Source organism: Capsicum annuum, chromosome 8 (genome assembly GCF_002878395.1).
Source record: "Capsicum annuum cultivar UCD-10X-F1 chromosome 8, UCD10Xv1.1, whole genome shotgun sequence".
NCBI lineage: Eukaryota > Viridiplantae > Streptophyta > Magnoliopsida > Solanales > Solanaceae > Capsicum > Capsicum annuum.
In genome coordinates, this window is record NC_061118.1 from 36,026,657 (window position 1) to 36,049,936 (window position 23,280).

At 34.7% G+C, this 23,280-nt stretch overlaps 1 protein-coding gene across 1 annotated transcript; it reads left to right on the forward strand.

Annotated features, from left to right (window-relative positions):
• Positions 1-19,810: 19,810 nt before the first annotated feature.
• LOC107845495 (cyclin-U2-1) lies at positions 19,811-21,442 on the forward strand. The gene is made up of 2 exons (XM_016689854.2): positions 19,811-20,516; positions 20,980-21,442. The coding sequence occupies exons 1-2, from the start codon at positions 20,122-20,124 to the stop codon at positions 21,242-21,244; spliced, it is 660 nt and encodes a 219-aa protein (XP_016545340.1). The 5' UTR covers positions 19,811-20,121; the 3' UTR covers positions 21,245-21,442.
• Positions 21,443-23,280: the final 1,838 nt, after the last annotated feature.

Here is a 23,280-nt window from a genome sequence, read left to right on the forward strand (position 1 = left end):
AATGTCTTCCGCTTCTATCATGATGGTGAGTCAACTTTGAAAATATGAATTTGAGCTAGGAAAGGGTTTGGGAGCGTCTCTGTATGGTATAGTTCGTCCCATATGTTCGAGTGAGAACGTGGGCACATTTGGTCTGGGTTTTGAGCCCACGGCTGAAGATCTGAAGAAAACCAAGGGAAGGAAAAAGAAAACATGGTCACTCCCTCGCCCAATGTCACTACTCAGTGAATCATTTGTTAAGAGCGGTGTCACGAAGCATGTGGAATTTAAAGTTGAATTGGTTGATGACTGCCAGAACCTTTTTATTGAAGTTGATATGGTCGAAGTAGGAGAAGGTACCAGTATCGCAGACATGTAATTCATAGGTCGAGCTGTCTGGCTCAATAATTGGAAAGTCACTCCTCTCCCCGTCAGGAGGGAGTTTTGGTAGTTTATTTTATTTTTCTTTCTGTTTATCCGAGTTATTTCAGGGTTGTAATTCGAATTTTAGTTTGTTTATGTTATGTTGGCATCTATGTTTAAACCCTTCTATCTCTTTATTTAATGAAATGCAATGTCCCTTTTGTTTTGTGTCTAATATATTTTGTTTTTCTTTTTTTTTTATACAGTTCTCTTTATGTTGATTCTAATGACATGACATGCATGCAAAATTTTTAGCTTGATCTTAAAATCCAAACTAATCAAGATGTAATGAAGCAGGAAGGGGAATAACATGAAGAAGAAGCACTAGAAGAAATAAGCAAAGAGTTGGAACAATTTGAAGACAAACCGAATCCTAATTTGAATGAGACTGAGCCAATAAATCTAGGGAATCAAGAAGATGTTAGGAAAACTAAAATCAGTGCACACACTTTGCCACAGCTAAAAGATGGAATGATTTAAGCATTAATTGATTATAAGGATGTTTTTGTATGGTCTTATGATGATATGCCTAATTTAAGCACTGAATTAGTAGCTCATAAATTTCTAACTGATCCCGCATTCCCTCCTGTCAAACAGAAGTTGAGGAAGTTTAAAATTGATGTAAGTATTAACATCAAAGAGGAAATCATGAAACAACTTGAAGCCAAAGTAATTTGAGTGGCTCGTTATCCCATGTCATTATCCAATGTTGTTCTCGTACCAAAGAAAGATGGCAAAATTCGAGTGTATGTTGATTATCGTGATTTGAACAGAGCAAGTCCAAAAGATGATTTTCCACTGCCCAACATCCATATTTTGCTAGACAACTGTGTTAAACGCAAGGTTGCCTCTTTTGTGAATTGCTATGTCGGATATCACCAGATCATTATGGATGATGAAGACGCGGAAAAGATATCTTTTATCACACCATGGGGGACCTATTGTTATCGAGTGATGCAGTTCCATTTGAAGAATGCTGGAGCAACATACATGGGAGCTATGACCACTATGTTTCATGATATGATGCATAAGGAGATTGAGGTCTATGTGTATGATGTGATTTTTAAGTCAAAAAGTCGGGCCGACTATGTTAAAGATTTAAGAAAGTTCTTTGAAAGGCTTCGTAGGTATAATCTCAAGCTCAACCCAGCAAAATGTGTATTTGGAGTTCCATCTGGAAAGCTGTTGGGGTTTGTGGTCAGCCGTTGGGGGATTGAATTGGATCGCTCAAAAATCAAAGCCATTCAGAATTTGCCCCCGTCCAAGAATAGGACGGAGGTGATGAGTTTACTTGGTAGACTGAAATACATTAGTAGGTTTATTGCTCAACTCACAACCACTTGTGAGCCCATATTCAAGTTGCTGAAAAATAGTGCTGCAGTAGAATGGACTGAAGAATGTCAGGAAACGTTCGACAGAATCAAAAGATATTTGTCAAATCCGCCCGTGCTGGTACCACCAGATCCTGGTAGGCCTTTGATCTTATGTTTATCAGTCATGGACAATTATTTTGGTTGTGTCCTGGGTCAACATGATGTCACAGGCAAAAAGGAGCAGGCTATTTATTATCTTAGCAAGAAGTTCATCACATATGAGGCCAGGTATACTCTTTTTGAAAGGACGTGTTGTACCCTAACTTGGGTTGCACAGAATTTGAAGCATTATCTCTGATCCTATACTACTTATCTCATCTCCAACATGGATCCTTTGAAGTATATCTTTCAGAAACCTATGCCGACAGGTCGATTGACAAAGTGGCAGATATTGCTTACCGAGTTCGACATTGTATATGTGACTCGAACCGCCATGAAAGCCCAAGTCTTGGCAGATCATTTTGTTGAGAATCCCATCGATAAAGAGTACGAGCCATTAAAGACATTTTCCTGATGAAAAAGTATCGTGTGTTGATGAAGTCGTTATAGATGCTGATCCAGGTTGGAGGTTGTTCTTCGATGGAGCTGTCAATATGAAAGGAGTCGATATAGGTGCGGTTCTTATCTTTGAATCAGGAAAATATTTCCCGGTAACAGCACAACTTCAATTTTACTGTACTAACAATATGACAGAGTATGAAGTTTGCATACTTGGTTTGAGGTTAGCTGTTGATATAAGAGTTCACGAATTATTGTTGTTGGGGGATTCAGATTTGCTTGTCCATCAAATTCAAGGTGATTGGGAGACGCGAGATTTGAAGCTCATCCCGTATCGACAATGCTTACAGGAGCTATGTCAACGATTTGTGTTAGTAAAATTTAGGCATATTCCAAGGATTCATAATGAAATTGCTGATGCTTTAGCCACTCTGTCTTCAATGCTCCAACATCCTGATAAAGCCTACATCGATCCAGTGCATATACAGAGTGGTGATCATCATGATTACTGTATGCGGTTGAAGAAGAGCTCAATGGACAACCCTGGTTCTTGGATATCAAGCGACACATTCAGTCAGGAGAATACCCAACATATGCCACCAACGATCAAAAGTGGACTATTAGGCGTTTGGCTAGTGGATTTTTCTTAAGTGGGGGGATCTTATATAAGAGAACCCCAGATCTGGGACTTTTGAGGTGTGTAGATGCAAGAGAAGCCTCAGCAATCATGGTTGAAATACACTCTGGAGTATGCGGGTCGCATATAAACGGTCATATCTTGTCAAAAAAGATTCTTCGAGAAGGTTATTACTGGCTTACTATGGAGAGGGATTCTATTCAATTTGTTCGAATGTGTCATCAATGTCAGGTACACGGTAATCTGATATGTTCTCCTCCTACTGAGTTGCATGCAATGGCCGCTCCATGGCCGTTTTTGGCTTGGGAATGGATGTTATTGGACCGATTGAGCCGAAGACATCAAATGGACATAGATTTATTTTGGTAGCCATTGATTACTTCACAAAGTGGGTAGAAGCAGTAACTTTCAAGTCAGTGACAAAGAAGGTTGTGGTAGATTTTGTTCATGCCAACATCATTTGTAGGTTTGGAATTCCTAAGATGATCATTACAGACAATACTGCCAATCTCAATAGTCTTTTGGTGCAAGAAGTGTGTCAACAGTTTAAGATCGCACATCGAAATTCTACTCCATATCGCCCAAAGGCCAATAGTGCTGTAGAAGCCGCCAATAAAAATATAAAAAAGATACTACGAAAAATGGTACAAGGGTCTAGACAATGGCATGAAAAGTTTCCATTTGCATTGCTAGGTTATCGCACCACTACTCGCACTTCAACAGGGGCAACTCCATATTTATTGGTGTATGGGACAGAAGCAGTCATCCCTGTAGAAAATGAAATTCCCTCTCTTCGAGTCATTGTAGAAGCAGAGGTTGATGATGACGAATGGGTCAAAACCCGACTGGAATATTTGAGTTTGATTGAGGAAAAAAGGCTAACATCTGTGTGTCATGGCCAGTTGTATCAGAGGAGGATGGCTCGAGCGTATAACAAAAAGGTCCGTCCCAAGAATTTTGAAGTTGGTATTAAAACGTATCCTTCCTCACCAGGTTGAAGTGAAAGGCAAGTTCTTCCCTAACTGGCAAGGTCCCTTCGTTGTGAAGAAAGTGTTACCCAATGGAGCCTTATATTTGACAGATATTGAAGGAAAAATGGCAGAAATGGCTATCAATGCTGATGCGGTCTAAAGATATTATGTATGATATTTTATCCTTTGTTGATTTTATTGCATGTTTAGTACTTGCATTTTTTCAAGATTTATATAATGAAGGCATTTTATTCTTCTATCCAAACATTGTGACATTTATAATCAAGTGTCGTTTGAACCTTTTGCCATCCTTTTTTAACCTTATTCGAAAGCCAAGTTACAACCAAATAAAGTCCTTCAGATCAATTTTTGATAATATTAAGGCTAAGCATGCAATGGATATGATGATACATTGTGAGGTACCACTTGTCTCCCTCAGCATAAGAAATCAAGAAAGAAATACAAAAATGAGAGTCTTATTGGTGAAAACCCCAGCGGGCATCATAAGGTGATGGTGAGTTGAGAGAAATGAAAATGAGAGAGTCTTATCGGTGAAAACCCTCGCAAGCACCATAAGGTGATGGTGAGTGGAGAGAAATAAAAATGAGAGAGTCTTATTGGTGAAAACCCTCCCGGGCACCGTAAGGTGATGGCGAGTTCAAGAGAAAAGTGAAAAGAGAAAAGAAAGAGATTTGTTGGCGAAAGTATTTTAAGACGTCGTCAATTGAATGTGATGTATGAGTCCAATGGATTTGAAGAAGTGGCTCAGCGGCAAAGGCACGAACTCAACAACAAATGAGGAGTTTGGATAGAAAGATCAGACAGCTTAATCCCAAATGCATGCCATACTCATTGGAGTTGGTTGCCGTATTTAGATAGGTTTTCTTTTTGAATATGGGACATTGCCCTTTTCTTTCATTTACATATTCATGCTTTTTGTCTTTTTATGTCATTAATCAAAATAAAAATCACCATCATTTCTTTACATTTTAAGTCAAGTTTGTGTCAAAACAAGCGAGAAATAATTTCAAAATTTACTACCAGTCTTTCCAATTATATGAGGAAAAACCAAGGACCAACACATAAAAGAAATATGATCGTAATTCAACACGAAGCAAAGGAAGTCTATCAACCGATAGGCTGTTGGATTCGTGGAAGTATTCAGATTTGGGAAAAGGATGCACCTCAGAGGCATGGTAAAATGGAAACCTATTGTTCGAGTCAGAACTCATTTCCCTCAATCTGGATCCGGGTCAATGATGCGGCAAGACAGGGCAAGTGTCAGCGATTTGGAACAAAGATGAAAGGAACAAGTGCTGGGGCAGATACCTGAGAAGCCAAGAGCTGTAAGCCACCACTAAGTTTTTAACTGACAAATTTTCTTTGTTGAAATAGGGGCAAATTCGCTTCACTTAATTCAGCTACCATTGGAAATGCATATCTGTGGGATTTTACTTTCTGTTCAGAACCCTCCTGAAAAATGAGATTTTACTTTATGCTAAGGACCTTCCTGAAAAATGGAACTTTACTTTATGTTCAGGAACCTTCTAAAAAATGGGATTCTACTTTATTCTCAGGACACTCTGGGAAAATGGGACTTTACTTTCTGTTCAGGACCCTCCTAAAAAATGGGACTTTACTTTCATGTTTAGGACCCTCTTGGAAAAATGGGATTTTACTTTCTGCTCAGGACCCTCCTGAAAAATGGGATTTTACTTTCTGCTCAGGACCTTCCTGAAAAATGAAATTTTACTTTCATGTTTAGGACCCTCCTGAAAAATGAAATTTTACTTTATGTTCAAGACCTTCCTAGAAAATGGGACCTTACTTTCTGTTCAGGACCCTCCTGAAAAATGAGATTCTACTTTATGCTCAGGACCCTCCTGGAAAATGGAACTTTACTTTCTGTTCAGGATCCTCCTGAAAAATGGGACTTTACTTTCATGTTCAGGACCCTCCTGAAAAATGAGATTTTACTTTATGTTCAGGACCCTCCTGAAAAAGGGGATTTTACTTTCTGTTCAGGACCCTCCTGAAAAATGAGATTTTACTTTATGTTCAGGATCCTCCTGAAAAATGGGATTTTACTTTCTGTTCAGGACTCTCTTAAAAAGTGGGAATTTACTTTTATGTTCAGGACCCTCCTGAAAAATGGGACTTTAATTTCTGTTCAGGACCCTCCTAAAAAATGAGAATTTACTTTCTATTCAGGACCCTCCTGAAAAATGAAACTTTACTTTCTGTTCAAGACCCTCCTGAAAAATGAGACATTACTTTCAAAAAAATAAAATCTTTCTTTATCTTAATCTTTTGGGGATAATTTTCTTTCTAGTTTTGATTTTGATTGCAGGAGCCCACCTGAAGAACAGAGTGATAAAATTGAAAGTTTATGAAATCGAAAGTCAAAAATGGCAAGTCTGAAGCCCACCTGAAGAATAGCGCAAATAAATGAAAGTCAAGCAACAGGGTGAAGAAATTGAAAGACAAACAACAAGTTGTGGAAATTGCAAGTCAGGAGCCCGCCTGAAGAATAGGGTGATAAAAATCAAGTCAGGCGTCCAAAAGAAGCTACATAGATAGGATTTTTGTAATTTTATTTATATTTTTTTTAACTTGTAATTTTCATTTTTGATGTAATGACAGAGCCACGGACCGGAACCTCGATGGAACCTCACTTGACTCTCCAACTCGGTACAGTCCATCTCCTTCCAATACTTTGAGATACCTCTCACTAGATTCCTTCATAACTTGGATAGGTAGGATGTCCGTCAAGACTCAGTTGTCCTTCTTCTTTCTATTTCTTTCCTTGAATAATGATCGGGATAAAATTCTGTCTCGTTGTCTACTTCTTTGTATGAAAACACTCGGTGTTTACATTCAAAGGGGGCATGCTGTAGTCATCTAATTTTGTCCCTCCTAAGTCCAATTTTATTCATTTTAGATCACCTTACTGTGTACTCTCAACCATATAATCATACCCCACATAAATACAAAAATAACAAACTCCCTAACAAATTAAATCCCTAATATTCCTTTATCCCAACAAACCTTATCCTAACCAACTCCCTGTTCACCACCCTAAACCCCCTACCCTACCCCACTACCCCACACTATCTAAAATTTACACATCACACAAAGGGAAACATTGATCATACACAACTCATGGCCTCTGACTCTCACAGATAATACATATACACAAAAGAGGAGGCCACCGGAAAGGGGAGAAAAAGAAGAACACAATTCATATAAAGCACCCCACTTTTCCCTTTTGGTTTCTTCTGGGTGGAATACATATACAGGGAGAGACTCCATTTTCCCTTTTGATCGTCAAAAGCACTACAACAACCATTAACGATCTTTCATTTTTCTTCTTCGCGAATACACACTCACCCACAGCTAATTCATGAACAAAATCGAAACACTCACGCGTCGATCAAAAAACACCTACACCCAATTGGAGAGATGGGTAAAAATCAGTAGCGGTTCGGTTGGGGTTTGAGTTTTCCGGCGAACTCTTCGCCGGAATCGATTATCTCGGGTACGGGTACTACAAAAAACCCCCAAAACCTCATCATTACTATTTTTTTCGTTGAGATTCTCATCGAGAAACGTCATCTGTTAACCTCGTAGTCTGTTAAAGCTCCAATGGAGTAAGTCTTGCCGGCAATCTATAAAAACCGGTGACAGATCGCAAAGCAGGCGCGGGGTTTGCCTCTCTCACACAACTTCTAATTTCGTTGTTGAGGTCGGGCATCTAGAAGTCGGACTCGATTTTGTCATGGGTTGTAGATAAGATTTGGACTCGTTCTGTCATCGTTTGTTGATTTTGAGTCGAGGTTCGAATTGAGATTTTCGGGTGCATACTTTCTTTAATCGAACAACATTGAGTCCGAAAGCTTCAAATTGAGGTTCAATTCTACTCTTTCATTCTTTTTATTTGGTTGTTGATAATATTCTGTGCATCGAATTGAATGTCGTATGTTGGTGGATCTATGATGATGTGAATTGTTGTTTGTTTTGATTCGGAGTTTGATTTCCTAGATTATGGATTGATTATGAGTTGTGTGATGAAATGATATCTCATTCGGGAAGTAAAATCAGTATTTGGGGTTCGAAAATCAAAAATTGATAAAAAGCAAGTGTTAATTTATTTGTGATTCATTGATGTTGATGAACTTGGTGGTATCATGATAAGACCGTCAAAGGCGTAAACAAATAGTAGGCTTGGGTAGGCAAATTTAGAACTCGTGGATTGTTTAATGTTGAAAATGTGTGTTGAATGGCTTGATTTTATAGTTTATCATATTTAATTCAAATGTATTCATTTAGCCGGGGAATGCCCGAGACACATTGTATTTATTCACTGGGGAATGCCCCGACGTACTATGTTGGCGGAAGACGTTCGTGATGAAGGCCCGAGGCATCGGGTAAAGCACGGGAGCGTAGTTAGGATTAGTGTAGGTTAGATAAGATTTATTTTTGCATTTTTATTTATTTTGGACTGTATAATTGGACTGAACACTATATTTTGGATTTATTTTGTTTTGTGTGTTTGGATGCTTGTTTATGTGTTTTATGTGGTTTATACGTTCTTAGTGCCAAAATTAGCCGATACGCTTCACCAAGCGGCCGTGGTCAAACTACGGGATCGAGGGATGCCTAACACCTTCCCCTCGGTCAACGGAATTCCTTATCTGGAATCTCTGTTCGCGGATCAGTTTCTAGAGTCAAAACTGTTTTGAAAAGGATTTTCCAATGCTGACTTGGCACACCGGATTATGCCAAGTGACGACTCTGAATTTGAATGTAAAAATCATCCTTTTTCGAAACAAACCTTCATTTTGTCACTTAATAATAAAAACCCTTTTGAAACTTAAAACCGATTCTTTTTTGGAGTTTAAAAAGGGATGTGACAGTCTGAAATAAGAGTCTTAATATGAGAAGTTTTTGGGGTATCAATCCCTTTTTCACACATAAATCCGGTTGATTATAGATAATTCCGTATATCCTTTTGGTTATTTCAATTTCGGATCGATTTGATTCTAGTCGTCCAACTAGAATCGTATCATTTGGTGGCATAAGATTAATACTAGCATCCAATAATATACATATTGATGCTAATGTGTCAAAATAATATACATGTCACTCTGAATTATTCTCCATACTTTCTTAAAAAGGTACGTATTGATGGATCAGGGGTATTGTTATCATCTATAGTATCAAACAGTGTTTGTTTGATCTCTCCACCAGTAATTTCAGGACATATAGCTTGTTGTTGTGTATATTAAAGCCAGATACATTCCCAAAAATTGTAAGATCCACTACATGAATTATTCTGCCAGTAGTTCGTTGTGATTATTATCTCTTTGTAGAAAATTAGTAGTATCTCTTTGTCAATGTCGTTTGATGTTTCTGTAAAAATCTATCAGTTGAATTCTTAACAATGAAAATGCAATTACTACTAGCTTTGGTTTTCACTGCAAAATACAGGTTGAATTTTAAATTTGAAATCAAAATTTCTAAGTTGAAGTTCTACTCGAAATATGATAAACAAGCACAAATTTAAAATCAAACACTCTTTTCATTTCAATTTATTTATCTGAATTTGACTTGATACGAAGTTTAAGAAAGTAAAAAAACAAATAATTAAATCTTGTTGTCTTAAATCAATAATATGTAGTAATATGTATCAAAATATTTTTTAATATTATGATTTTAGACTTATTAAACAAAAAAATTAAATTGAAGAATAGATAAAAAGAATACATTATTTTTACACAGATTAAAAAGTAAAAATAAATCAAATAAATTGAAATTGGATGCGGGGTAGGGTGGAGTATTAAAATTGTAGTACCCGAACAATATCTTGTACAAGTCAAAGGGAAACGACAATGAGATACAAGTTGCCCGTACATTCAATCTAATGCAAATTTTTGACCAAATAGAAACACAGAAAATTAATACGAGAAAAAAAAACAGAAAATTAATACGAGAAAAAAAGAAAAGAAAAAGAAATGGTACAAATATTTCATTTATGACCACTAGATAGTATGTTCTAAAGTTGGTCAATTGGTAACATGATTTCATAATTTCAATTAGAGTTGAAGCTTTTGACTGAATATAGGGCTGAAAGGTCATTATGGTTGAAAATTTAGGTTCGGCCCAAAGTAATTAATTATAGTATAGGCCATACACAGGCTGTATGGGCAAAAATTGTGGGGTAATTTAGTGGGTCCAAAGCCCTTTAAACCTTCAACGTTTTGGTACTCATGATATTGTACAAAATCGTACTTCTGAATCTTTTTGATTTGATCACAAAATCTTCTTCTATATGTTTATTATTTTTTTGGTGTGTGTGTGTTCACGATCTATTTAGTTAGAAACCAAAAATTTTTACTATTTTTTTTGGTAACTAACAATTTTTATTAATCACCGTTGAGCATTACAAATCTATTAGACATACTATACACAATATGCTAAGTTCAAAAAAGAAAAAAATCTAGCAAGTATACTATAAGGAGTCAGATAGAGGCCTATTGTATCAACCTTTTTGCTCACCTCAGTTACCATAATTCAGCTAAAACATTTTCATCTACACTGACATTCTCCATGAATTAATTAACAACTGAGTTTTAAGTGGAGCTCTTATAGTGCAGACATATGCTATCTCTCTTGCAATGATTTCTGTAGTTCTTCTTCTATTATCATGCAGCTCGTTGTTTCTCTCACTCCATATAGCATGACAAGTTTCTGCAAAAATCATTCGAAATAAATGAGCAACAATAGTTCTGCCTTTACCATGTCGCAGTATCCACTGCACATATTGATCCCAATCTGATGCTATCGTAGTTTGTTTGCCCATCCACTTCAATAGTTTATCCCATACTTCTTTTATAACAACACAATTTACTAGCATGTGATTTTGATTCTACATGGCATCTTTGCATAAATAGCATATAGGGTCTGCCTCAATCCCCCATTTTATAAGTTTGTCCACAGTCAACAACTTGCCCTGTAGGCACAACCACATTGTAAATAAAGCTTTTGGCCTGGCAACATTTTGAAACATTAAACTTTTCCAAGGGACTCGAGGTAGGTTACTAAGCAACTGTAAGTAAACTTTTCTAGTAAAACTGAGCTGCGTTTGTTAGGTAGTGAATGGTATAGAGCTCCAGCTCCTTCTGACTTCAATTACTTTCTTCACCAACCAGTTCGTCTGCTTTGGAATTAGCATTGTGAGCAAGTTTTGTCCTTTAATTTAGTAGGAGTGAATCCATAACTTATCTTCCTTATGAGTCAAATCCCAACTACTCTTAGATATGGCAGCTCTGTTCCAGAGTTTCAGATTACAGAGGTTAAGGCCACTACAAGATCTAGTGTACACCATTTGTCCCATACAACAAGTGACCTCTTTGTGATTGAATTTACTCCAGACCATATATAACTTTTGCAGTATCCTTCTATAGTTTTAAGGACTTTAGCAGGAAGAATAAAAAACTGAGCCCAATATGCTTGTATTCCAAACAATACTGACTGTACCAATTGGACTCTACCGGCATAAAAAAGCTTCCTGGCAGTCCAAGTAGAGAACCGACTAACTATTTTCTCTATAAGGGGTTGCCATTGCAGAACAGTGAGTGTTTTTGTTGATAGGGGGACACCAAGATATCTAAAAGGTAACTCTCCATTAGTGTACCCAAGATGTTGAATGATACTATCCTGTACTAGCTGTGGAACCCCTCTAAAATAAACAACACTTTTGTCAATGTTAGCTTGTAATACAGAGGCCTGATAAAAAGAGTTAAAGCAAGCACTAATTGCCTCAACTGAGGCCAAATCACCTCTCAGGAACAATAAGAGATCATCAGCAAAACACAAATGTGTAAGATATAGCCTGGAACATTTTGGGTGATATTTAAAGGTTGGATCATGCTGAAGTTGTTGTAAGGTCCTACTTAAGTATTCCATAGCAATGACAAACAAACACGGCGAGATCGGATCTCCTTGCCGTAGCCCTTTGGCAGCATCAAAGAGAGGTGTGGGTTCTCCATTGACAAGAATTGAGTAGTTCACAGTGATAACACATTCAAAGATCCAATTGATAAATCTCTCTGGAAATTTAAGTTCTTCTAATACTTGTCTCAAGAACACCCATTCTACTGAGTCATAAGTTTTTTTTAAGTCGATCTTGATCATACATCGCGGAGAAATGTGCTTCCTGGTGTATTCTTTAACTAGATCATGGGCAATGATGATATTGTTAGCAATCTTCCTCCCAGGGATAAATCCTGCTTGTGATTCATGAATCAGGAAACTCATAACCTTGTGCATTCTAGCCGCTAACACCTTGGAGATGATTTTATAAAGGACCGTACAACACGCAATAGGTCTAAATTCTTTAACATTCTTAAGCTTGGCAGTTTTTGGTACCAAAGTTACAGCAGTACAGTTAATGGCTTTGTAGAGTCTGCCAGTAGTAAAAAACTCTTTCACAATCTGCATAATGTCCTCTTTGATTATGTTCCAAGATTCTTGAAGAAGAGAGCATTATAACCATCAACACTTGATGACTTCTCATCATCTATACTCTGTAAAGGTTTCACATACTATTGATAAGGCATAATTAGCAAAGTTGTGTGAGGGTTCTTTAATCTTTCGACATATGGATTTGTGGATCTATTTATCTTCTTGAATAGAATTAACAAGAAATGGAAAGTAATTTGTAGTAATTGATATGGCTCCCAGTAGACACAATAAATTGAGTTAAGCAAATATAAAAATGCAATAAAAATTATATGTGTTCTGCTAGTTTTCTTTTTTCTAGATATTATTTTAGTTTGGCTTCAAATTCATTTTGATAGGACATTTTTTTTCAAAATGAGACTCAATACTATTCTAGATGTTGCTAAAGGATGGATTACCTTCATAACCTAGCTCATCAAAGCTTCATACATTGTGACCTCAAATCATCAAACATTCTTTTAAATGATAATTTTAGAGCAAAAGTTTCTGATTTTGAATTAATAGGACTTGCACCTAACAAAGAAAGGTTCGTTGCAACAAACACTATTAAAAGCCGATAAAAAATCATCCTTCAAAAATCAAAATTTTAAATTACATAATAATGATATGCACCATTTGGGTTTGAATCTCATGTTTGTGTAGAATACATTTCTACAACTAGCAAGTCAAATAGATGTTCTCAGCTTTAGGGTGGTGTTGATGGAACTTGTGACTGGACCAAGCGCCTTTGATGAGCATCGATTTAAGGAAACTCGATATCTAGCTAAGTAATTTTATAGGATAAAATTAAATAAAGAAAATCTCTTTGCTTCCATTAGCCTAGCTCTTGATGCGAAGGAAGATATCACAAAATCATTTGCATTATGGTTGAATCAGATGGACTTGGCTTGCTAGAGACCCCAGTCATAGCCCTGCCATGTCACACTTTGTGAATGTGTTTGGTCAACTAGTTGAATCTTGCATTAATTTCTTTTTAATCTTTTTTTTATAAAGAAGAAGGAGCATTAAATTAAATTACACAACTTGTTACAAGCATAGCCCACTAATCAGTCAGGCTAAAAAACATGAGCATAGGAATCCTGATAGTTAGTACATAGTTTAATGTTTTTGCTAAATTGAGTTCCTAAAATGCCTATCCAGACATGCTCTAGTGCATACATATGAGGAACTGCCAAAATATGGATGTTGCAAAAAAATTTCATCCTTGCTCCTTCCTTTGCTAGAGAGCCTGCCACTTGGTTCTGCTCCTTAAAGCAGTGTTTCACCAGTGGAAGTCCCACCCTTCTCAGCATAGACCTGCAAGCATCAATGATTGGATTATAGTGAAGATTTTCATGTTTAAGCATGTGGATTATCTATTTGGAATCAACATTAATTTTAAAAGGATAGAGGTTGTTAGCTTCTGCTAACTTCAGGCCTTCCAGAAGCCTCAAACACATGTTTAACAATATACATGTAAGTTTTAAAAATAATATCATGTATTAATTGTTCTGAGATGCACATGAAACATACAAAATGCACATGTGTCACACGAGATGCACGTGAAATGCACGAAATAATTTTGTGTATATCTTTCTTCACGTTAAGAGATGGGTCAATAAAAGCAAGGAGATTTTGTTTATTCTATCTTATCTTTCAAAACACTCAACTAGATATCGAATCTTCTTAAGTCGATGCACATCAAGGGAGCTTAGTCCAGTCACAAGTTCCATCAACACCACCCTAAAACTAAAAACATCTATTTTGGTTGTGATTTTCTAGTCTAGTTGTAGAAATGTATCCTACAACAAATATGGGGGTTCAAACCCAAATGGTAAATTTTATTATTGTGAAATTTAAAATTCGAATTTAAAGGTCGATCTTTAACCAATTTTATAGTGCTTGTTGCAACCGATCTTTCTTTGTCAAGTGCGAGTTTCACTAATTCAAAATCAGAAACTTTTGCTCTAAAATTATCATCAAAAAAGAATGTTTGATGATTTGAGGTTATGATGTATGAAACTCTGGTGCGTTAGGTTAGGAAGGTAATCATCCCTCTAGCAACATATAGAGCAATACTGAATCTCATTTTCAGAGGGAAATTTCATATCAAATGGATCCATCAAATTAACTTAATATTGAAAAGAAAAAATGAATCCGTCAATTATAAGTATACTCCATTTTCCTTGCTAATTCATTTCAAGTAGACAAATGAGCCCACATATTCATGTATCAAAAGTGTTGGGTTCGAAATCTAGAGGGTATCATGCGGAAGTTTAAAAGTTTGCCAATCATGTGATGATAATTCAGATGACACATAAAACAATACTAAAAAGCTATATTATTGATATGGTTTGACCAATTAGCCTACATATTAAACTAATATAAAGAAAACAAAAAACTATTGAGAGAAAATCTCCCCCTAAATAAGACTCTCTAAACGACTACATTGTTGGATACTATAGTGTTATAACTGAGAAAAGATATGTTCTATTTATAGAGTTACAAAACCTTCCTCTAAGAAAGAATAAACCTAATAGAAATCTAATAGGCTAGAAAAATTTTTCCACTAAGAAATCATTTCCGAAGCAAAACACAATTATGGTAGAATCCAAGGTAGAAAATTCAAGACAAATCCCAACAAATCTCCCCTTGACCTGAATTTTCTGGCAAAATTGATCAATTTTGTTTTTCACGTAATCTTCATCATTGCTGCTTGTCATGGTTAAAAATAAAGTTTAAAATATTATGGGTTAAAAATGGTTTAAAAAATATCTTATTTTTATTTTTAAAGATGAAGCAGCAGGAATGTTGAAAATATGTTTTAAACTCTTTCTCCACATGTAACTAGACAAATATCTTTATTATCATCAAAATGGTTGGATCTTGATTTGAAACCGTTATTGAACCTATTTAATCTCGTCTCACCACACCATTGGACCATTGAACCATACTTGTTGGGTTCAAAATCGAGAGGGCGTTATGCGAAAGTTTAAAAGTTTGCGCACCATGTGACGATAATTCAGATGACACATAAAACAATACTAAAAAGCTATATTATTGATATGGTTTGACCAATTGGCCTCCATATTAAACTAATATAAAGAAAATAAAAATCTATTGGAAGAAAATCTCCCCCTAAATAAGGCTCTTTAAACGACTACATTGTTGGATGCTATATTATTGATATGATTTGACCAATTGACCTACATATTAAACTAATATAATGAAAACAAAAAACTATTAGGAGAAAATCTCCACCTAAATAAGACTTTTTAAACGACTACATTGTTGGATACTATTGTGTTCCGACTTGAGAAAAGAGATGTTCTATTTATAGAGTTACAAAACCTTTCTCTAAGAAAGAATAAACCTAATAGAAATCTAATAGGAAAGAGATCTCTTCCTACTAGGAAACTTTTTCCACTAAGAAATCATTTTCGAAGTAAAACACAATTATGGTAGAATCTAAGTAATGTAGGAAATTCAGGATAAATTCTAACAAAAAAATTAATGGAGCCTCACACAACTTTTGTTAGTCGTGCCTTACCTAGAGTAAAGATTTTTAATCCAGTGGATCTCCTTATTAGATTTCTAGTTTTCATTTGACATGGATAGTCCCTCGAACTAGTACTCTGATACATGGATAGTCCCTCGAACTAGTACTCTTATGTATCACTTTTATTAATGTGGTAAATAAGTTTTACAAAAGCACACTAGTATTCTTTTTGATCAGGGGCCAAAAAATCAAACTTACTTCGATTTGTTGTATTTGAGTTGAAGATTTTTTAAAAATAGTCTCTTCATCTTCACAAAATAGGAGTAAAATAAGCACACACTCAATTCTTTCTAAATCATACTTATAAAGTTACATTAAATATGTTATTGTTGTTGAAAGAAATCAAGGGAATCAAAATATTTATTTTTGTACTATGCGAAATTGACACAATTTTGACCTCTGTTAATTATTAAGGGCAAATAAGCCCCTGCCCTTAGTCAATTAGTCAAAGAGCTCATTTACGCCTTTATATCTGCTACTGGTGTTGGAAAAATTGCTACAATATTGATATTGAAACTAAATTAGTAATAGTAAGAGAGTTGTCACAAACACTATGTCGTGGCAAGCCATTGCCTTGAAAGCGATTTCGGTCCGACTTCGGTGCAAATCCTTCTAGCCGGCCATTCCCCAAGGTTCCACAGCTACTTCCAAACACGTGCACTCGTGGCTGGAAGTTTGAAGTTGCACAAAACTATTGTCCAAAAATTCACAAGGAATAGAATATCAATGAGGAAAAAAGTAATTAAGAAAGAAAGCCAAGAAAAGGCAAAAAATATTTCTTTCTGTGAATGTGCCTTTTCATCAAGTGAAGAGGACACTTATATATGTGTGGAAATGTACGTTTCGGTGAAGAAATAAATAAGATGAGTTAATATCTCATTTAAGACAAGTATTTCATTTCATCACATTAAGGAATGTATTATTTTTAACTCTCATCACGATAATTAATTTGAGTGAATGAAGGTGGAATTTTTACTTTGCATTTTAATTTTCACAATTAATTGGAGAGAAATGAATGCAATGAATTCATTGTCATTCATAAACGGAAAAGCTCACAATTGGAACATTATTTATTTAAATTTGGCAAAATAGCTCGATGAACCCTTGTACTTGGCTAGTTTATAAAGTGGATACTACTACTTAGACTTTTGTCATCTGAACCTCAACTCAATAAAACTCAATCTTTTAACAACGGCAAAATGAATTTCTTTTCTGATCCCGTGTACAATGAAAGTTTAGTCCGCTACATTACCTTTTTAATGAGCTCTATCCTATTACTAAGTAACAACAAAAATGCGTGTTTCGATCCTTCTTTAAATTCCACATATATAGCGAAAGCTTAATGTGTCCTTTTTAACCTACTCGTTCTATGATTATATAACAGAAACATGTTTGTATCTGGAAACTGAGCCTTGCACTATTTGGAATTTGATGTAAAGTAAATTTACAATTAAAAAAGTGCAACTTCAATCTAAAAATCATTCACTATAACACGAATCCAATTTTAAGTATCTACTTAATTTTCAAATTAGATTTTACCTTGTAAACTCATGATAACACATAATCAAACCTCACTGCAGCAACTTTATTTATTCGATCTTTTTCTTTTGTCTGCTTTAGCAATTGCCTATTAAAAATATGCTTTGGTCATATTGGAGCTTTTTACTTTATGGCTTATATTTTTCTGTGAGTTCTTCTTAACTTTATGAAGATTGATATGTTAGTAGAAACCGAAAAAACTTCAATTCTAGCTATGATTATATATATTGTTAAGTTTGTTTTAATATGGAGTAATATTGTGTACAAGATAAAAAAAAAGGAGTAATATTGTGTTGAAATGAGTTTGAATAAAGTAACATGATAAATGAGGATTTGTATTACCGACTAAAACATCTTGTGGACTGACGAATAATAATAGTAATAGTTGTTATAACTTAAAAAATTAAACTCATTAAATATTCTAAATTCTAGATTCGTTTCTGTCCCTGATCATACTAAGATTAGAGTAATGCATACAAATGGGGAGGTTTGAAATTTCAAAATATATAGTCACATGCCTCTTTGCAAAATTGCAAAGGAAGATTATGTATAATAAAGTACAAACAATACAAATTCCGCCAGTTTGGAGTTTAGTTATAGAAAATTTTAATATTTTACATAATTATTAAAAATTTCGATTTTGGGTCTATTGAGATACATAATTAGCTTTCGGTGCATCCATCGAAGATATATTTTTTTCGTTGTAAGGATACATAATTAGCTTTCGATATATTATTTTCGATTTTGGATCTGTCGAGATACATAATACATGCAACAAATAAACATTTTTTTCTTTGTAAAGATACATAATTAGCTTTCAATACATTTCCTTCGATTTTAATTCTGTCGAGATATGTTATTAGTTTTCTATACATTCAATGAAGATATATAATTAATTGAGATTTTGTAATTACTTTATAAGAATGACAATTTGTGTAAATATAACAAGTTAAGGTGTATGTTTGTGTTACTTTTTCTATACTAAATTCTTATAGTTCATTTTTCTTCAAACTCAGTACATAGCTTACCTTTGGTGGACCGATTACCCTTTTATATTCACAGTCACAGTGAGAACACAAGCATTTTGTCAGGATGCGGAATCCATCTCCAACCGCAATTAATAAGTGATGAAGTAGAAACTCACATGAAAGCTTCTAACAAATCTCTTTGTACCTATTCATCTCTTATATATTACACCACTTATAAAACTAACAAGTTGCAAAAACCAGAAAGATTTTTGAAGTTAATGTCTCAAGCTACTGCACGTGTGACTTGTACCCGTCTTAGTCACAAATTTTCTCACAAGTCCACTAGTTTGTTTGTACTAGTACTATTTTTATTTGATTGATATATATAGTGTATAGTTTAGCTTAGCTGGTGGGACACAAATCTCAAAGATACAAAGACCTCCTTCTTTAAATGCATGGACCTTTAAAAGACCTAACAAATTTGAATACTTCCTTCCCCACTCCTACTGTCGGTGAGTTACATTTTCTAATTCACCCCTAGCTCTTTTGGAGTTGTTCATAGGGTAACTAATATGATTTTTTTTGTAATATTTATGTTCCAACCAACTTAACAAATCTCAACTTCTTTGTTACTGATATCTAGTAAATATATATGAAAAATTTATCTAATGTTTGATTTTTCTCATTGTTTGGATTAGAATCCTAATCTTCTGTAATTTTAACTTATTTGATTGACTCAATAGGAGAGTGCAAATTAAATGCTACAATTGTATTTTGGTTGTATTGAAGAATCTATATTTTTTTTAAAAAATCTTAACCTAAATTTATGTAATAATCCAGCATGCTATAGTAATACTCATTTGATTTGGGTTTGGATTTCTGCAGACTTTAAATGCGTTTCTAAGATCTAAAACTTGTTTTATACATCCCGAGCATGATTTAATCCGTATTCCACCAATGTGAGATATGCCTAGATTGTCACATAACATATAGGGTTGCATAACTTTAAAATGCTTCACGAAAATCTAAAACTTGTCTTCTTATATATCCAGTAGCTATCCCGTATTTTTGCTGATATGAAATTTACTTAGCTACTAAAAATAGATTGACTTCAAGAAATAAATATATTTCACAAGGTCAATAACCTTGTCTACCCACAGTAAAAGGTACTCATACTATAATATTGATGTGTAGATTAACACTTTGACTTGGTAGCAATTGGGAGATTCAAGAACATACAGCTTGCAGTGATAGTTCTAGCTAGAAGGCAAAATATATTGAAGGATCATATAATATAAGAAATATACATATGACAATATTATATGTCATCTGACAATAAATTAAAGCATAAAACTAGCTGGTGTGTCTGGACTTTGCCTTTACAATGAGGAGGCAAATATCTTGTAATTTGATATTCCCCCTCCTTTCCTACTCACCTTCCAAGTGCCCCCCAAAAGTTTCTTTTTACTTTATAAAATTCTCTTTACTACTATAACACTGCCAAAACATCCACCAAACTCCCAAATTTCCCTCCCTTATATAAACAAATTCCATTTCCCTTCCCCATAATCATTCATTCATTTCCCAAGAAGAAAAAAAAAAATTAGAAAACCAAAACCCCTCCTTTCAGATTCTTCTGTTGTTTCCCCTTGAATAAACTCATAATCAAGAAATGGCCAACATATCTCCAAGAAAACTAAGGGATGATCTTTACTTTTACTCTTATCAACAGGACTCAAACATCCCATTAGTGATCTCAGTTCTTGCTTCTCTAATTGAGAGGAATTTGGCAAGGAATGAAAGAATAGCCAAAAATTGTACATGGGCATTGTCCAAGAATGTAAGAACAAGAGTATTTGATTGCCATGAAACACCAGACATGACAATACAATCATATTTGGAGAGAATATTTAGGTACACAAGAGCTGGACCATCAGTCTATGTTGTTGCTTATGTATACATTGATAGATTCTGTCAACTCTATCCTGAGTTCAGAATTAGTCCAAGAAATGTACATAGGCTCCTCATTACAACTATCATGGTTGCTTCTAAGTATGTTGAAGACATGTAAGTCTCTTTTCTTTAATTTTTTTCAGCCCACTTTTTGGTTTTTGCTTCAATTTCAAGACTTCATATTATAAATGGCATGAAAAAAAATAGACTAGTCAATGTTGCAAACTGAAGTAATTTACTTTTGTTGGTGACCTTTTCTTTCTTTCCCTCAATTTTCTTTTGAGACAGATCATTTCTTATTTCATGTTTACTTTTACTTATCTAGTTTAGAAAATTAAGCGATAATTTATCACTTAGTTCGTAACTTACCCTTATTATTAGCTATTGTCTATAGTCATTTCTCTAAACGTTGAATTTATTGTATTCAAAGTTTAATATAATAAAATTGTCATTCCGTTTATGGTTTCTTGATTTTTTAATCCAGTATCAAGAAAGTCCTCTGTTTTTCCTTATTCTTGTAAATAGTGTATGTAAATGAAGCAATTTAACTAATATTCTTTTTAATTATTTTCAACAGGAACTATAGGAATTCATATTTTGCAAGAGTAGGAGGATTGACAACAAATGAAATGAACAAATTGGAGGTGGAGTTTTTGTTCTTGATGGGGTTCAAGTTTCATGTGAATGTGAGTGTTTTTGAGAGCTATTGTTGCCATTTGGAAAGGGAAGTGAGCATTGGAGGTGGCTATGAAATTGAGAGGACTTTAAGATGTGCTGAGGAAATCAAATCAAAACAAATAGAAGAAAGAAGTTGTAGCCAAATTACCAGAGTTTTGTTGTAATTTCATTTTCACAAATGGAAACTTTTTCAATTACAAAGTGTAAATACAATGTAAAAGAGTTCTGAAATTTTTGCTATGTAACGAAAGCATAGTAGAAGTTCTCAGATGTGACAAGTTTTGTTGTTGCTTTCTCGTAGTAAAAATGTAGTGGCTATAGTGTTTTGAATTTGAAAATCAGTTTAAAGTTGATTAGTACTACATTTTTTGCTTGGTTTGAATCAATACACATTAAATCATTCTTGGTCAGTAAATCAAGCGGTACAGTAACAATTAACAACTTCATGACTTTTACTGTAAAAGTTTTACAGTTTACTAAAGAAGAAAAAAAAAAAGAGCATCGCGGTGTAGTAAAACTCCCGTAATTCGAGAAAGGGCTCCACCACAAGGGTGTATTGTATGCAGCCTTATCTTGCATTACTACTAGAAGTTGTTTTCAAGATTTGAGCCCATAGCTTTTTGGTCACATAACAACAACTTACCACGGTAATCTTTATAAAAGACTTTAAAAAGTTGGACAAGGTAATCTTTATAGAAGACTTTAAAAAGTTGGACAAACTAATTAGAGATAAATGGCATTGCCTATAATAGCCGGAAAAATTATAGATAGATCAGAGAAGATAAAAGTAATGCCACCACAATAAAAAGATAAAAGTAATGCCACCACAATAAAAGATCATGATAATTGTTATAAATGTACTTTCATTATAGTGAATAGTGAATGTCTATCAAGATCTAATAAGATCTAGTTGATATCTATCACTATTTGATGTATTTGTCTTTTAGTGTGAAACTAGGGGCAAACTCCCCTATAAATAGAAGACTTCCTTCATTGTAAATCATCCATCAAGAGAAGAAATAAGAATCACTCTCTCTATTCTCTCTACTCTTCTTCTTTGTTATTTATTGTTTTTGTCACACCCCTTTTTCAACTTCAAAAAAATAAATTCATTTTATTTTAAGTTCGAAAGGGTTTTATTGATTAAAGTGACAAAAGATGAAAGTTCGTTTCGAAAAAAGGATTATTTACATTTTTTATTCAGAATCGACACTTGGCATAAATCGGGTCTGCCAAGTCACCCTTGGATATCCTTTTCAAAATAATTTGACTCTTTAAACTGGTTTGCGAACAGAGATTTCGACTAAGGAATTCTATTGACCGAGGGGAAGGTGTTAGACATCCCTCGATCCCGTGGTTTGGCCACGGTCGCTTGGTGGAGCATATCGGCTAATTTGACACTACGAATGTATAAGCCACACAAAACACATAATACAATCAATCAAGCAAACAAAACAAAACAATCCAAAATTTAGTGTCCAGTCCAATTATACAGTCCGAAATAGAAAAATGCGAAAAATATAAATCTTATTCTAGACTAATCCTTGACTAAGCTCCAATGCTTTACCCAATGTCTCGGGCCTTCATCACGATCGTCCTCCAAGTACAAGGTACCTCGGGGCATTCCCCGGTGAATAAGTGCATAAGACCTCGGGGCATTCCCTGACTAAATAAATACATTTTTTCTCAATTTTATGCGTTAAAATAGAAAGAAACACTTAAAAAATATTCACACATTCAACAAATATTTCAAACATTCGAACAATCCACCAATTCTAAATTTGCCTACCCAATCCTACTGTTTGCCTACCCGCTCGACGACGTCTTACATTCAACATCAACAATGAATCAAAATACCATAATATTCACTTTTATCAATTTTCGATTCCCATTTCCCAAATTCATTCTGAACATGATTAAACCAATTCTTCGACTATCAAATTCAATATCAACCATGCACACACAACAAAGATTCAAGCAGGCTAAACAAATAAGTTATTCACACCCATAACAAACAACTAAAATTCCAAAATAGAATAGAGAATGAGTTGAGAAATGGACCTCAATGCTTTTTAATTGAAATTGCTCCTTCCGATTAGAACCGCGTCCAAAATCTCGAACCCAACTTCAACGACGAACAAACCAATTCGAATAGCCTTCATTTTTTTTCTATTTTTTCATCGACCCAAATTGGAAAACT